The sequence below is a fragment of the Anneissia japonica genome, unplaced genomic scaffold (genome assembly GCF_011630105.1).
Source record: "Anneissia japonica isolate Jap-2015-1 unplaced genomic scaffold, ASM1163010v1 scaffold1005_len2656397_cov198, whole genome shotgun sequence".
Taxonomy (NCBI): Eukaryota; Metazoa; Echinodermata; class Crinoidea; order Comatulida; family Comatulidae; genus Anneissia; species Anneissia japonica.
This window is the reverse complement of record NW_022683792.1, coordinates 1094001-1111681: the sequence shown is the minus strand read 5'-3', so window position 1 is coordinate 1111681 and position 17681 is coordinate 1094001. Positions and strand designations below refer to the sequence as shown.

At 33.6% G+C, this 17681-nt stretch overlaps 1 protein-coding gene across 1 annotated transcript; it reads right to left on the bottom strand.

The window, feature by feature from the left end:
• Window positions 1-577: 577 nt before the first annotated feature.
• Window positions 578-17573, bottom strand: LOC117101872 (EF-hand calcium-binding domain-containing protein 1-like). The gene is made up of 6 exons (XM_033241991.1): window positions 17387-17573; window positions 8755-8907; window positions 8224-8328; window positions 7684-7835; window positions 7062-7166; window positions 578-1320 (listed from the first exon to the last, which is right to left on the bottom strand). Exons 1-6 carry the CDS (start codon window positions 17463-17465, stop codon window positions 1279-1281), a joined length of 636 nt encoding a protein of 211 aa, XP_033097882.1. The 5' UTR covers window positions 17466-17573; the 3' UTR covers window positions 578-1278.
• Between the last annotated feature and the right edge of the window lie 108 nt (window positions 17574-17681).

The window sequence follows — 17681 nt, the reverse complement described above, 5'->3', positions numbered from 1 at the left end:
AAACATCACCAAATATCCAAGTAAAATAACCCATCTGAGAGTTGTATTGGAACAGGGTGGTTTTTTTTATCCCATAGTTACATCTTGCGGGCTTAGAGTGTAGTTACTTTCATAGTTTCTCCATACTGTTTTATCGTACTTGCTTTGTACATTTGAGTGTGCAAATGCTGATGGTGTATACCATGGCAGACAGTTTTAAGGCCGATTCACACACATCACCGCATCGGCACATATCAGGAGCAGAAATATTGTGTATTGTGATCCACATTGAACATGACATGACAGATCACTCGGCATAGGATTACTGTAATTTCTATTTTTTGAGAACTGTTGCATAATAAATATTCTGAGCATTTATCGTTCACTGAGTATACAACCGACTTGTTGAACAAACCGCCAACAGTGCTTGCATGACTACTATTGTGTTTACAGTATATTGCACATAGCGAAAGAATGTTTTGTAGCTGTAAATAAGCCTTTAGATAGCTTTTATAAAGACTAAATATTGTTTTAATAATTGGATTGTAATATTGCCACAATTGGAAATTTTAAATCACTGAAAAGATTGAACATGAACAATTCATCAGTTCAACGCAATATTTATTTACAAAATTCATTGTTATCAGTATTTTACACTTTGTACAGTAGGCGGTTATATTGTTGATATTGAAACTACTTAGATAAAATTAATTTTACGTGACTTTTAAATAAGTAAGTCGATACTATAAACTGTATATTTTATAGCATTATGCTTTCAAAACACTGATAATTAAAAAATAATCAATAAATACTTTTATGAAGTTAATGTGTTATATTATATTGTATTCTTTGTACAGACTACAGTAGCAGATCCAGGAATTTGAAATAGAGGGGCCTAGGGAGGCTGGGCGAGTTTCAGGAAACCAGGCTTTAGTGGAACATATATTTCCTTCTTTTAAATGACAGAAATTTAATAAAAATATCAACTTCACTAATAAGGCAAATAATACTACAAAATTAAAATGGCAATTAAAATTTACTAACGCAATTCATTTTGAAAGTATAATATCGTTGATAAATTCTGTAACAAATCTTCAAAAAGTTTGTTAAAATACTAAATTCATCAACTCCAGATGAAACAATTAATTTTCGCTGTTTTACAGAATTTTTCTCAATATTTTAACAATATATATTTCATTGAATTAACAATATTTCCCAAAGTTGGGATTTGTGCAAATGCTTCAAAGGCATCCAATTCTGGTTGAAAGCTGAAAGTTTATCTTCTGAACATTTCATCTATTACAACTTTGTTGATAGGGTTGCCAGAAATCTGTCTTTTATCTGAAATTTCAAACAAAAGACCAGTGTTAGGCTGTGATTACGGAAGTGATGCTGATGAAAACACCGATTTTAGCATCCCATTCTTAAGAGAACCAGGTTTGAAGTTCTCCCATCCACTGATATGGTACCTATATTACCAAAAGAGCATATTAAACATGCGGAAGAGTATTTTGGAAAGCTTGCCAGTGTTGCAAAACTAAAAAAGTTTACAAGTGCTAGTACATTACGCTATAGCAGCAAGTAAGCTAATGTTTTGCAGACTCCATTATTTACATATTAACAGTGTTACTTATCACAATCTTGATTTATTGGTGTCATGTGATCATGCAAAAGAATAATCACATGATCAGTAAGATACCCAAGATCACTGAAAGAAGCTGTGACAACCATGAAAGCAATGTACAGTTTAAATCCAAGACTCTGAAAGGTAACAGATTTACTATATTTATAGTTTAGTAATATTATGTAATATTAAATGGACCCTGCCATTCATGCACCACCTGTTATATCAAGGCACCAACCAACCACCACCAATTAAAAAATATAGAAAATTGATTGACAGTCTAAATTCTAGATGCTACACAACTACCATTAGCATCAGCACATTACCCTAGGTGCTAAACAGAAACTAGTGAGAGAGAAGGGTGGTTCTCGGATACATAAAGTCATGGGCTAAGCTGTCCAACAGTGGGTAGAAAAATGTCAAAAGATCAACTTGGTGGGTTCATACCCTGGGCAGTTTGGGGCCATTTTAAGATTCTGAAAAGTTTTAGAACATTATGCTGATGGGGATAGGACTGTTCCAGGGGATTTACGTCCAAGTTTTGGCACTGTAGTGAAGTGGGATGAAACCCTCATGCTATCAGAAGGAAACTATTTGGAACACAAATGAAAAACAACAAATATAGCCTATCTTATATGAATGGCATGTAAATTATATAAGTCTACTCTATATATCTAATATTAATGGAATTTATATGAAATGTTGATCAAAATTACTGTTAAACTATATTATTTTGATATGCATTATATACATAGCAATACTGTACTTGGCATGCAATGCACATAAATAGTGCAAGTACAGTATATGTCAGTTGATAAGCTGCTATAATAATCATTCAAGGGGGGGGGGGGCACAATATGAAGTTAACGCTGCCACGCCCACCTCCGCCCCACCATGGTTCGTGTAAATAAGTGGTAAATAATCAAGCTCTCCTTTCCCCCACTGCTGGATCACCACTGAACTCATGGGTGCACCCCCTTTCCCCGTTTCCTCTTTTTAACTCAAATTTTTCTCCCCCTTTTTTATTTTTCGGCTTGACTGATGGGGGCACGGGCCCTTAAGGGAACATAGTGTAAACCTAGCATTAGTTTGATACGTTCAAAAACTTCAAAGTTAAGTGTTTTTTTCACTTCACTTATGCATTCATATGTTTTCTTCTAGTAATTGTCAATTTTTGTTTTATATATTGTAGACAACAATTTACTGATTTGGCCACTTGCCCATTGTGTATCCGGGCATACTTTGCCAAATGCACTTCCAGACAATAACATTATTACTTTGACAAATTAATGATAATTAATATTTGGTCAGTTTAATATCAAAGACTAGTATGATTATCTCAAAAACTGTTTTTATTACATTGCCTAAGAATAAATATGAATCAATTTATTCAGTTGTGCTGACCATGTTACAATAAATCAACTCAGGAGTGTATCCAGGATGCTCTTGCCAGTGGGAATGAGCATCAATTGAGGTCCAATGGTCCAAGGGAAGGTTTGCGGTTCCTCTTCCCTATAATAGTAGAGTTCAGTAAGCAACATCCCTGGACAACCCAAGTTCTGCCATTTTATCCTCAAGTATTTCATTGTTATATATAATTTTTTTTTTTTTTTTTTTTTTTTTGATGCCGGAACAAATGCCCCTTTGGTAACATAGAGAATCTACTAAAAAATAAAATATCCATAGTAAAATCTGGAACACCCATTAAAATATCATTTGAAAACATGGGCAGAAATTTGTTGTTTATATGCAGGCCCTATAATTACAGTACTTTTATAAGTGAAAACGTACCACTATTTACTGTTGGTTGAATGAATATCAAACCAAATATAAAACAATGCTACAGGATGCATCATCAGCATATTTTCAAAAGGACATTGAGATTGCATTCATGGTATGACATTGTCCAATAAACTTGAATAGCACGACAGGAAAAGTAGTATTTTTCCTTAAATCATGCGGCATGAGACATAGAAGAGGCTGCGAACATGCAAATCCTGAGGGAAAATAAACATGGGTAGTTGCCAAAAATTGAACGGAAAACCTCTAGATGACCTTCAGTCCACAAGTTTTCTATTGCGATGTTCTAGTGATAATGTACTTGTCTATGGCTAGTGACTGGACTGCTGTAAAAGCACCTGTTGCAGGTGACAAAACACTGACATTATAGACAAGTTGAGGGGAAAAGAAATTATCTTTAACTATAATGCCAGTACCTTGCTCTTACCCCATTCGCCCAATTCTGCAACACTGCATTGTCTTGGGATCACCATATAATGTTACCATTTCCGATCCAATCATTTTGGAATTATTCAAGTTACACTTTATGACAGTATGATGGCTCTTGATTTGAACCTAAATGACTGGACTCTGCAGAATCTCCATGAAACAGGAAGGACAAAAAAAAAAACATGGTCACCTTTAAAAGAATAGCCTAAACATAGTAACTTGTAAAAACATGGCCTAAACATGATCACTCATAAAAACATGGCCTAAACATGATCACTTTTAAAAACATCGCCTAAACATAGTCACTCCCAAACACATGGCATAATCATGGTCACTTGTAAAAGCATGGTATAGTCACTCGTAATAACATGGCCAACACATGGTCACTCATTAATTCATGCCCTTAATGTAATCACTCAATAAAAAAGTCACCCATAAAAAAAGTATGTTCAGGGACGGAACATGACCACCCCAAAACATATGGTCCCTAAACATGGTCCCTAAACATGGTCACATGTGTCTCTCCACAAAGTGTAATACCTCAAATTTACACTTAAATGCAGAGCTCAGCCTTGGGCACTCTTCACTAAAGTGAAAGTTTTTAATATTGTCAATATATATTTCACTAATTTAATTAACTTTGCCAACACAATATAAATTCCAAGAATTGAATAACAACATTTTTAAATATGGATTATTTGCAGGTCACATCCTTGTGGACATTTTTCGTTTCGCTTGAAAATTGAAGTAGGTGGGATTTGTTTGGGATTTGTAAAGTAGGAAATAATTATAGAGTAATTTATTGTGAGGAAAGTACCGCCTACTCACAATGTCAAATGAAATACAGTACATGATAATGCAATAAAATAAAGGACTATTACAATTCAATATAGTAATACAAACTGTTATAGTAGCTTTTTATATTTATTTTATTTCAACCACATTTTAAGTGCCTAAAACTTTCTCCTAGCCTGATATTAAGGGGGTCCATTGGCAAAAAAAAAAAATCACACAGCACGAATCTTCAACAACAAACAAGTACCATTTATCAACAACGTAGGTCCAAAATCCTGAGGTCATACTGTATTGTAAAGTAGCTAAAACCAAATAATTCGTTGAATTACTGAGGACTGTTGAAGGATGAGGTATTTATAGTGAAATATCTCACCAAAAAATATGCATGGTTGGTAGGTTTCAAAGAAGGGGATGCTTGTCCCAAATTATTACTAAGTAGATGTCTTTTCTTCTCCTCACAGTCAGAGATTGGAACCTCCTGCTGGGAAGCTTGGTGACTGCTAGCACTGTTGACGCCTTTGAGGCTGGTCTGCTAGCCTGATAAGTCACTTGCCCACTAAATCTCCATATTTTTGTTTTAAGTAAATAAATTTACAAAAAAAAATTTTTTTTTAATTAAAAAAAAAAACAATAATAATGAAAAAATCCCAAAGAAATATAATATCAAATCAACAAGCAAGAAAACCAAAACACTGTATGGTTATGCTGTACCAAATTGCTGGCCACAACTCAACTGAAGGAAAAATCTGATCCCTTACCATTGCATCATCAAAGAAACAACACACAACAATAAATAATTACTGTAATAATAATGATATACAATGATAATAACATAAAAACAATTCTTCTTCTCATATCCAGTGGTGGTAGTAGAATTGGTATTAAGGAGGGCCGTAACATGGGTGCTTTTACCTTGACCCCAACCCCAAAACTGAACACAGGGCTTTTTCTCATTTGCCATAATGAAAAGTAATATTGAAATTACCAAAAAAAAAATTAAAAATCATTAAAAAAGTTTAAAGTAAAAAATACATGAAAAAAAAAATTTAATTTGTCTACCTTGCGTAATGTCATTGAGGAAAATTGCTATGCATTTCATGGTAATTTTGTGCAAACTCTGTGCAAAAACATAGGAAAAAGGGATAGAAGGGGGGGAAATCAGAACAAAAACAATGGCAATTTCTGCCATTTTTTCAGGAAAAGCTAAATAATAATAGTACTGTAATTTCACACATTATGTACCAAGCATGAGCTTATACTGATTTTTATTCCCTGTCTTTATCAATAAAAACTTCAAAAATAAAATATTATAAGAATTGCAGCAGTTCCCTTTTTTTGCAAGCAGACACATTTTGACAACATAAAATATAAGATGGTTGTGTATAGCTATATGATATTACTGTTATCCAACTTATGTGCAGAGCATGCACTATTGAGGTTTAGATGAATGCTACTCATGCATTAAAAACATATATTGCTAATGCTACAAATGCTCTACTTTAAATACCACGCAGGAGCGGATCCAGAGATGTCCGAAAAGGGTGTCTAGATGTGTATAAGAGACAGCCGATTGAGAGAAAACACTACCCCGGGAAATTTGTGTTTTTTTAGACGCTCAGAAATAACCTCTGAGACATTTTGGGCGATCAATAATTTCTTTTTGTCTTTTTTTAAGTTTCCAAAAGGGGGCCCCTAAATCCGCCCCTGCCACCAACTTCACATCTAATGCTGAGTTGTAACTAGAATACTAATGTGCTAACAAGGCGATATTGAAGAACATGTTTGTAATTGTCTTTAGTATGACCACATACAAGAGTTTTGCGTTTTCAAGATTGAACCACGTCATTGTGGTATTGTGCATATTACAAAATTGTTTGTGCACAGTAAGAACTGTGCACATTCTTGTAATGGCCTTGAAGCCATACACTCAGTCAAAAAAATGTTGGGTAGGTACCATATTGATGGTGATCTTTGTAATTACCATTTACAGCATAATATCCTAATGTTGATCACATGTTTGGTACTCTTTAGTTTATGATCATGAGATCTCCATCAGTGTGGAATTAATGTGGTCCAACAGTCTGTGATCATCTGGTCTCTATCAGTTCAGCTCCATGAGCACCAATTATGTTCACCAGTGTTCATCAGCAACTCTGTCCACACTATCAAGTGTGTGATTAGCCATATATGGGTGTGATGACATCATCATTTCCATATATGAGCAACTCACAGATTTTTTTTCCACTTGATGATAGTGGTGGACAGGTCTTAATTAGATTTTTTACCAGTTTTTATATTAAATCAAATGTTATTTTAAATTCTAACGTTGATATTTTTTATGATAGTATTTTCCATGTAAGCAATGAAGTGAAATGATTTTTTTAGTTTTATTTTTTTTTTATGCTCATTAATAATGCTAATGTTGGTCACTTACTTCCGGTGCAGGGAGACATTGTCCAAAGGCTTCCAACAAAAGTGAGTCTTCCCTTACAGCTGATGCAAAATCTTGAAGAGACAAACGTCCATCACGGTCACCATCCTAAAAAAACAGAGATAAACCATTATACCTTGATAAAATAAAAAGGGGAAAAACTAAAAGCGTTTGTGAGCATATACTGACTTGATCTCATTGCTTAATTGGTAGAGCAGTGACGGAGTAAGGAATTCAAAATAGAGGGGGCACAGGAAGGGAATTTTTCAGATGGAGGGACTAGAACACTTCAGACCCACCATAGTTGGGGCTGAGGTACAAAACTTTATGTCTATAGCACCACCAGATGACTGGAAATGGGATTCCTTCCCCCTACCCCCCACACACACAACCACCTTGAAAATGCCACTGTAGGAATACTAAAATTAATTATTTGAAGGCTGTCTGTCTGATTTTAAAAGAAGTTCAGAGTATCAGAATTGGTTAGAGAGTAAAACTATATATATACAATATTTATATTATTATTATCATTACAGCACAGAGAATTATTATGATTAAGAGATTAGCTCATAAAATTTTTATTCACACACTGATGATAATGTACTGTACCACATTATTAAAATACCATTTTTTTAATACTAATGTCTACTAGTTCCCTGATGCCCTCATCTGGGTCTTCTTCGGTCGGCTGCTTGACAAGCGAATTTTTCAGCAAGTGGAACATTTCCTCCTTTGATATGAATCCATCACCATTTAAATCATACACGTTGAAACAAACTATTTAAAAAAATTAAAATCTATGTCACAACATAGTAATAGTCGCAAAGATGCCAAAAATAGGTATGATGTAGGCCTACAATGAAATTTAAAGGGTAGACATGTTACCATTATATAAGATCAACCATCTTTAATGACAGTGGTAAAGCTGATCATTCAAACATATTGTGTGGAGTTTGGTAGTTAAAGATCCCACCTCCTAATTGCAGGTCTTCGGTATTGCATGATTTGCCTGTATGATTTTGCATCACCATGCCCATACATGGGCAAATCACGCATAATGCCAAAGAAAGCTTAAAAGAACTTCAGTAATATACACTGGTTTTAGTACTGTTATATTTATTCTCTTAGTTATTAGTATACATTAACAATTTAAGTCTGTACTCACAAACGATTGTTTCTTCCAATGTTCCCCTCAGAAATACTGATAGTCCGAGAATCCACTCTGATAGATTGACACAGCTGTCGGCATCAGTATCAAACGCCCTCATCACTAATATCATAATACATAGATACAGGTAACACATTAACTTGAGATATCCCATTGCGCACATGTGAATGTATTTCGAACATTGTTGCTAAATTAGAATTTTATAATTGATATTGATAAGGTTTTTTTATTGTTTTTGCACTGGGTTTGATGTAGTACAGTTTCTTGTGGAATAAATACAACATGAATAACAGCGTCATTCATCTTGTGGCACAATTACAAATTTAAAACCTTTAGTTACGTTATACTTGACTGTGTTCTGAGTCATAACGACTTGGCTATAATAGAATGAATAGATTAGTAATGTTCACATGGTTAGTGTTTTCCTAAAAATACACAGCTTTATTGATACAATCTAACAGAGGATTAGCCTAGAAAACATCAAGGAAATTTGTAGTAGTAGTGTAGCAGGATATGAATTGTACTTACATCGGTCCATTATAATGTCATCCGTCATTTTGAATGTTGACTGGAGAACTTCACGGAACTGCGACCTATCAAGTTTATCTTGTCTGGCAACCTTATTATCCTTGGTCAAATATTTGAATTGATTCACCAAAGCTTTTCCTTCATTTTCTGAGACTGAATTTTTCAAAAATAAATATATCATTTTGTGCAACTATTTTCCTAATGATTTTCTGCAGAGTTTTTAGTTTGTAACATATTTACCACCCATCTCACATTGCACATTTTTTTTAACGCATATTTAGCAAAATATTCTGCAAGTCTATGTGTGATGAAGAATCTGGCATTCATTAATAAAATGATCTCAAATTAGAAATTTTCAATAACAATTACTTCAAGACAAATGTTTCATGCTTTGACTCCTATTGTATTTATCATGTTGACAAATAAATTATTGTCAAGAAAGATCAGTTATATAGCGCATAAATTAGCATCACTCGAGAGTACATGTGTTAATTAATGCGGCTTCCCATTACTGAGAATTCATTGATATTTTGCTATTGCGGTACAGTATCTCCTTTTCACATGTATAATGGGCCTGTATAGCATTATAGCATAAATAAGGCGGTCAATTGAAAGTTGGCGAGGTTTTGACATCGCATTACCATACACAAGGAAAAGCTTTGCCCCTGCTTTGCTGGTTGGCAGACAAGTTCACTCACATCAATGAATTATTGTTTATTAATATTAAATATAGACCTAGGCCTAAATCATTATCATTTTTTTCTTTACCTAGCCTAGGCTAGCCTAGGCCTAGTTGTAGGTAGGTAAGGTAGGCCCTAGGCCAGGCCACATTATTTTTTTCCCATACAGTTCCGGCAGAAATTATAGAGGGCACTATTTAAGGTCATTTTAGGCGAACTGTTAACATGAAAAATGCATGCATGCTTGACACTTCTTCTCGGGAGTGGTGACAGTGGTGGTGTTCGCTGCTTGTGCAATATGAAAGCTACGGCATAGTTAGGGCATGGAGGAGTTAGTTTAGAAACTAAACTAATGGTTAGGGTAGGCCAAAATCTCTTGGTAGTCGATACAGAGTGAACTACTGTAAATGACTATTACTGTAACTACAATATCCCTATGCCTAGTAGGCAGTGTTTACGTACAACATGGTCTTTGAAAGTATAAAAGGCAGCGTTGAATTTCTGGTCGATTATTTGAGTAGTGTATAGCAATAATTAAATGCTATTGTACTGATTCTAAAGGATAAATGTTTAGAAATGCTCGGACACACAGGTACAATTCTATGTATTGTTTTAATGTTGAATTCTTTCAAAATTTTGTTCATATTCAATATGAATAAAGCATAGATTATATAGCAAGCAGGTATATTATAAACACTAATTTTACGTTAATATCTATACACATGGTTGATATGAGGACGCTATGTGTGTAAGGAATAAACAGAATTTTCTAAATAAGATATTGTCTTTATTTATGTGTTTTTTGGGATACGATGTTCCCAAACCTCGACCATATACTGAATAAGCACTTGGAAGTTCAGAATATGTCAAGATCAGTGTAATTCGGGGGTAAGATCAAACTAATTTTTATTTCATTATTCTGAGCCACACCCAGCATAGCGGGAGCTTCAATACAAGTGTATTACACGCCCATCGCACAGTAGGAAGCCTTTTGTTAACTAAGTTTACCTATCAGTGTTAAGTAAACAAACTCAAGTCTTCTTTACAATACCTGGACTGATACTGCTACAACATGTACGATAAAAAGGACATACGGTAGCACAATTGTAGACATGGTATCAATTGAAGCTTGGAGAATGCGCATAGGCCTTTTCGGCAGTGGAAGAGAAGGAAATAACAAAAATGAAAATAGGAGAAGCCTGATACAAATAAATGTCCGAGCTATGTTAATGACGGCGTTATTGTTAATAGTAGCCGGTGATATGGAGAAAAACCCAGACCCAACTACAAGAGGAGGAGGCGTAGATAAAAATGCAGAAACGGAAAAGGAAAGTCAAATGGACACATTAATAAAACAGATCACCGCCTTAAACCAGAAAATGGATCACAACTTCTCAGAATTTAGCAGCAGATTTAATGAGATGAGCACACAAATTGACGAAGTAAAAGCCAGCATCAGAGAAGTGGACGAACATATGAGGAAAACGGACGAAAAGATTGATAACAATAAATACATCTGTGGAACTGATCGAAAATAAAATAACGGAACTGGAAGAAGAAAATATAAAGCTAAAGAAGGCAAACAAATCCCTCATGATTAAACTAGACAACATTGAAGGTCAAAGCAGAAGAAACAACCTGATGTTTTTTGGATTCGACGAAAAAGGAAACGAAAACTGGGATGAAAGTGAGAGGCGTATAAAGGATTATGTAAAAGAAAATTATGGCATACAAAACGAATTGCAAATTGAAAGAGCTCACCAACTTAAACCGAGATAGAAACCAAGCCCGATAATTGCTAAATTTGAAAAGTTTAAACAAAAGGAAGAAGTACTAACGAAGGCTAGACAAAAGGCAAACGAAATAAGAGAACGAGACGAAAATGAAGTGGAGAAAGAAACAGGCATCATCAGAGTTAGTGAAGATTACACACCCAGAGTTAGAAAAATAAGGAAGAAACTGATTGAATTGATAGAAAAGGAAAAGAAAACAGGAAAAAAATGTAAACTTACATTTGACAAAGCATTCATAGACAGGGATGTGTACACGTATGACGAAGAACAAGATTTGTACATACAATTGAACAATAAATAAGGATGTGGCCATGGTCCAGAACATTATGATCAGTATGCTCCCGGTAAACCCATAAATCATGATTATAAGAATTACGATAATAATAAACAAAATGATGACGGTAATATCTATGATAATGATGAATACAACGATAATTATATAACAATCATAATACAAGTATATGTTTATTTAAGTACATTTCATGGAATATAAATGGAATAAAAAATATTTTTCACGATATTGACTTCATCAAATATAATACATATTTTGATATAATTGGCCTCCTTGAAACATGGGAAAAATATGATGATAATATTTTTAATATAAGTGGATATAAATGTGCTTGGAAATTACCTGAGAAAATTAACGTTAGTGGTAGAAACACAGGCGGTATCATGGTGTTCTATAAAAGTAGTTCTATAAAAGTAGTATGAAGAGCTTCATAGTGCAAGCCCAAACATAGCTTGGATATGTATTAACGTCAATTTTGGCACAAATATAATTGTAGGTTTTGTTTATAGACCTCACATAATTCCCCATATGCATCAAACGAGTTGTTTGACACACTTACTAATGAATATTCATACTACAAAGCTGCATACAATGAGCATATACATAACAAGAGACTTCAATGGCAGAACAGGGGATGCTAATGATTACATGTCCGACGATGATTGTCCAATTGGTTGGGATGAAGATTTCTATAACATTGATATTGAGACCGATATTGAACATCATGTTAATTGTGACAAAATTATTAACAATTATGGGCGCGATTTACTGAATTTTTGTAAGGAAACATCTTTAAGGATAGTAAACAGTCGAATTAATAAAGAACAATCGAGTGAATTTACTTTCGCCGGGCATCAAGGGAAAAGTGTTTGCGATTATTTGCTTAGTGATTGCATAAAAACTGACGAAAGAGTTGAGTCAGATCATATGCCTATCGTTTTTAATATCTTATGTAAAAAGAAAATTAATAATTTGATATGTAATCAAGCTGATGAAGGTCTCCAAATAAAATGTAAATATATATGGTCGGATCATTATATCCCTATAGTTAAGAATAAATGGTGTCATAAATATATGGACGAAATTAACAACAATTTTATGATGGCAAGCAGTAAAAATAAAGTGGAATAAGCTGTTTCCTTCTTTGAAAAGTCAATTGATTACGTTTGCAAAGGTATCACCAAACCAAACGCGACAAAAAGTAAGAAATTTGCGCTCAGGTCCAAATATTATAGAAACACATGGTACGATGAAGAATGTTCAACTTTAAAGAATTACGTTAAAAGAAAGTTGAATAAATTTAGACATTGCCGAAAACAGGCTTGCCTCAGGGAATATCTAAATATTAAAAATTGTTATAAAAAATTAATAAAATGCAAAAAAATAAATCATTATAGGTTGAGTCGACAAAATATTATCAAAGCACTTACGGTAATGATAAAGGTGGTAAATTTTGGTCTAAACTTAAAGAAATGATCATTTTAGTAACCTATATAGCATCAAAGATCGCAATCAATTGCAAACACTTACTAATATTTTGGACAAAGAAATAGATAGCCCGAACTATGATGATAAGCTAAATGTAGACATCAGTCTAGATGAAGTAAAAATAGCGTTTAAAGCACAAAAGACAGGAAAAGCACCAGGTATTGATAGCATGATCATCAAAATTTTTTCAAACATTCCCAATTTTGTTTTTAGTAAAATTAATATTCTGTATAATCTAATGTTTTCACTTGGTTATTTTGCACAATCTTATTTATAAATTAAAGAAAATCGGTGTTCGGGGCAATATAATGAATGTCATCACATCATTGTACTCAAAATTGCATGCTCATATTAAAATTGGTAATCAGTTAACCCAGGCGTTCAAGATTGAAATCGGTACACAACAAGGATCACCATTATCGTCCCTTTTATTTAATATTTTTCTGCAAGATTTAAGTGAAAATCTAAATTTGACGAACAATATAGATAAAATCCAGATCGGTGATTGTCTATTAAATCATTTGCTATGCAGATGACCTTGTATTGATAGGGGATACTATTAAAGGACTACAGAGCTTAATTGATATACTTTCTAAATATTGTGACGAATGGCGACTCACTGTTAATGTCGAAAAAACTAAGGCTATGGTATTTAAAAATGGTGGCAAGATACAGAAAATAGAAAAATGGTGTTACAAAGGAAACGTTATAGAAATTGTTAATTCATTTAAATACCTAGGTGTTTTATTTAGTGCTAATGGTCTTTGGAAAAATGCTAAGGACAAAAATTGTATACAAGCAAAAAAAAGCTTTCTTTTCAATGAAATCCATAATCAATCGAAATTTTAATCATCTACCTGCCAAAGAATGGAATTACATATTCAACTCAAAAATACTTCCGATTCTCACGTATGGATCAGAAATTTGGGGCTTTAAAGACATTAAAATGATTGAACGTGTCCATAGCCTGTTTTGTAGATACGTTTTAAGTGTAGGGAATAACGCACCCAACATATCGATTCTATCAGAAATGGGACGGTTTTCCATATCTATTACGGTTATCCATATCTATAATTATACTTAATATAATTCGATTTTGGATATACATTATCCACACTGATCAGAGCAGGTACTTAGTAAAATGTTATGATTTACAGATAAGAAAAATAGAACGAAATGAGAATTGTTGGGCGATGCAAGTTAGAAATTTACTTTTTTCTGTGGGCTTTGGTTATGTGTGGATTGCACAAAATGTAGATGATCAGAGAAGTTTCATTAATGATATTAAGTTACATCTTAAGGACATTGAACGGCAAAATTTTCTTGAGAATATAAAATCATTTTCAAGACTTAAATATTATTGTGTATTCAAAAGTGACATTTATTTAGAAAGTTTCCATCTTTATATTGAGAATTTAAAAATGAAAACAATTATGACAAAGTTGAGATTAGGTGTTCTTGACCTTGAGGTTGAAAGGGGAAGATGGGCAAAAACACCAAGAAACGAATGAGTATTTAAACTATGTAATTATGATTTGGTTGAAGATGAGTTCCATTTTATTTTACAATGTCCCTTTTATGAAAAATTAAGAAAAAAATATTTACCACCATATTATGTAAACTTTCTTTCAATAGAAAAATTTACTTTATTAATGTCCTCTAAAAATCAAAATATATATTATAACCTTGTCAAGTTCACTTATCTTGCATACAAAAATAGAAACCATTATTTTGATAGCATACTCACACATAGAAGATGATTATTTTATGATTTTCGTTTATATTGTATTTGGGCCAATGGCCTATATGCTTAATAAATGTCCTACGTATTATCTTACCTAGGAACAAACGAACGATATGATGTACTATTTAGGCTGTGTCTACCCAATTAAATATTGAATAGCTTTATATTTAAAACGATCAAAATCAGATGGAAGTAAAAATAACTTTGATTGACTTACAGACGGTTCTACAAAAATCCTTATTAAATGTTACCAACCAATGAATCATGCAAAAGAATACAGAAACGCTCACTGTCTGTTAATAGGCAGGGATTTTTTTCTCATAAAAAAAACTTTTAATTGTAAAATTGTAAGTTAACTGTGTCCGAAGTACTAGTAATTTGTTTCCGAGCATTTTTTTAACGTCCTTCAGAATCAGTACTACTAATAGGGAGCATATAATTGCTACAACACACACGTCATACTGTATAAAAGCCTAGCTGTAGGCCTACTCAAATAAGGTGCCAGATTCAATATTAGCCTACTCCGTTTTTTTATACTTTCGAAGACAATGCTGTAGGCCTACATAAAATGTGTCTAATATATTACTACAATTTTTACAGTCTTGACTACTATTACTAAGGCTTATTTAAGAGATTTTGGCCTAGTGATTCCACAGCGTTCATCCACGCATAAAACTCGATACACCACTGACTCTGTTTCACGAGGGGGAGTCTGTATGCATATTCATGCATATCAGTTCTCCTGACCTCAGAGCCATAGATAGAGAGAGTTTGGCCAACTTGGCGTATGGTGCCATTTTGTCACCAAACAGCGTGACGTGCACGCATATAGCTTTAATAACACTTTATAACACTGATGCTGCATAAACTTTCTTTCATTTATTCTGTTCATAAGGACAATTCAATTATGGGATTTTAATATATCATTGTAAATATCATATATAATCATATTTACCTAACTTTGGAAGTTAATTAACCAACATGCTGTATTATTTTGAGAAGATAAAGTGAAGACGATTCTTTATTTTTGTTACGATTATCTTTTTGTTTTGAAAGGCTATCATCTAGGCCTATTATAGGCTATAACTAGTTGCTAGCAGCCTACTCTTCTAGCCTAGAGAGGCCTAGGCTAGTCTAGCCTCTAGTAGGGCAGGCTCCGTCTCTCTATTTTAGGCCCTAATATATTTGAGCCAACACTGCAGCTAGGAGAAATGTTAGGTTGTGCAGACAGAGTATAGTAGGTTGCAATGTGAATCGTCAGCGATAATATGTTAATTTCGCCTGTAAATGTATGATAAATAATATTAATAACATGAAAGTTTTCTAATTAATTGTATCTAGGCCTATGACTTGGATATTATAAACTTTAATTTATGAAATAAGTTTATTTTTGTTTTTTTGTACAACATATGCCCTAATCATATTATCAAGAAGCTAGGCCTATGTAAGTAAAATAGCAGCATTCTCCACACTATAATAATATTATCATTATTACTGTATTATTATTATTATTATTCATTGAATTTTTGATTTGTAATTGTAAAACATTTAAACGTTTTGATTTAGTGTATGTATTAAAACAATCAATATTAAATACAATTATATTTAATTTTTAATTTTTTTTTTTTATAAATTATTTCTTCTTAGTTGCACAATTAATTGATTTGTAAAGCACAATGGGACATGTTTGCATAGCACAGGAGTCCTTGGACAAGTTTTCGCTTTTATTGGAGGATTCAATTTATATTTTTAATTATTTATTATTTTAATTTAAGCTACCTTTGACTGATACTTCATGTAGAAATTTAGTTAATTTAACAGCAAAGTGCAACATTGCATCTTTTAGAAATATCATTGCTGCTTGAAAATCCTTCCTTTTTTTTAATTATCATTGTAATTATATTTATAGTATTATAGGCCGATTTAAGTACTACCACTATGGTGTTAGGCCAAAGAAGTACCGAAATATACAGTAGGTCTGCCTAGGCCTAGTAGTAGTATTAGGTGGATGACTGCGAAGTGGGGCGAACGGTACATAATTTACTACGCAAGATTTTTTGATCGCCATGCTAAAGTTTAAATAAAATCCCAAATCCTCCTCCTTTTTGGAATTTTAGGAAATTGATACATTTTTGTTCCTTTGTTGGATCGATTGCAGCAACCCCAAACCGAACATAATGAATGGTATTTCACATATATAGCATTAATCATCTATCATAAATGCTAACTTCCTATCCCATCGCGTTAGTTTGTGGCTCGCCATTGGCCAATGTTTTGTTTTGGTGACAACATGGCCGGTGTAAGTCATGTGATTTCTCTCTATCTACGGCTCTGACTGACCTAATAAAACAGCACCCTCTATAATTTCTGCTGCAACTGTTTTATGATTGGAAAAAAAATAATGCAGCCAGGCCTACAGTATCTGCAATTTTATGTACACTTCGCTAGCTAGCCTACTACATACCTACAGCAGGCTAGGCCCATTTCCAGCATATCTCAAGAGGAGCCTAGGCTAGCCCTACCCTCCCACAATTATTAGGCCAGCCAGCCTAAGCAGGCTAGCCTAGGCTAGGCCTAGCTAGGGCCTAGCCCTAGGTAGTACACCTGCCTGGCTGACCATTTTTTACTTACTTACAGTGTATTTGTTTACCAATTCTCAGCAGCAAATCAGCGTCTTGTTGCTGTGCCTGCTGTCTGTGTCTAACTGAATTCATTTCTAGTATTAATTTGGTATATTCAGCGGCAATTATTTGAGAATTCTCACGCTGTTTATATAAGATTGTTTTTGGTCGTCAAGGTGTTTTCTACAGCTCAGTCACATACAGAGAGCCCTCTGTTGTTTAACGTGGATGTCCTTTTTGTTGGTTGTTGACGTCTTTGTGATAAGCCGACGAGGAAAAAAATAATTAGAATAATTTTATAAGCCAGGG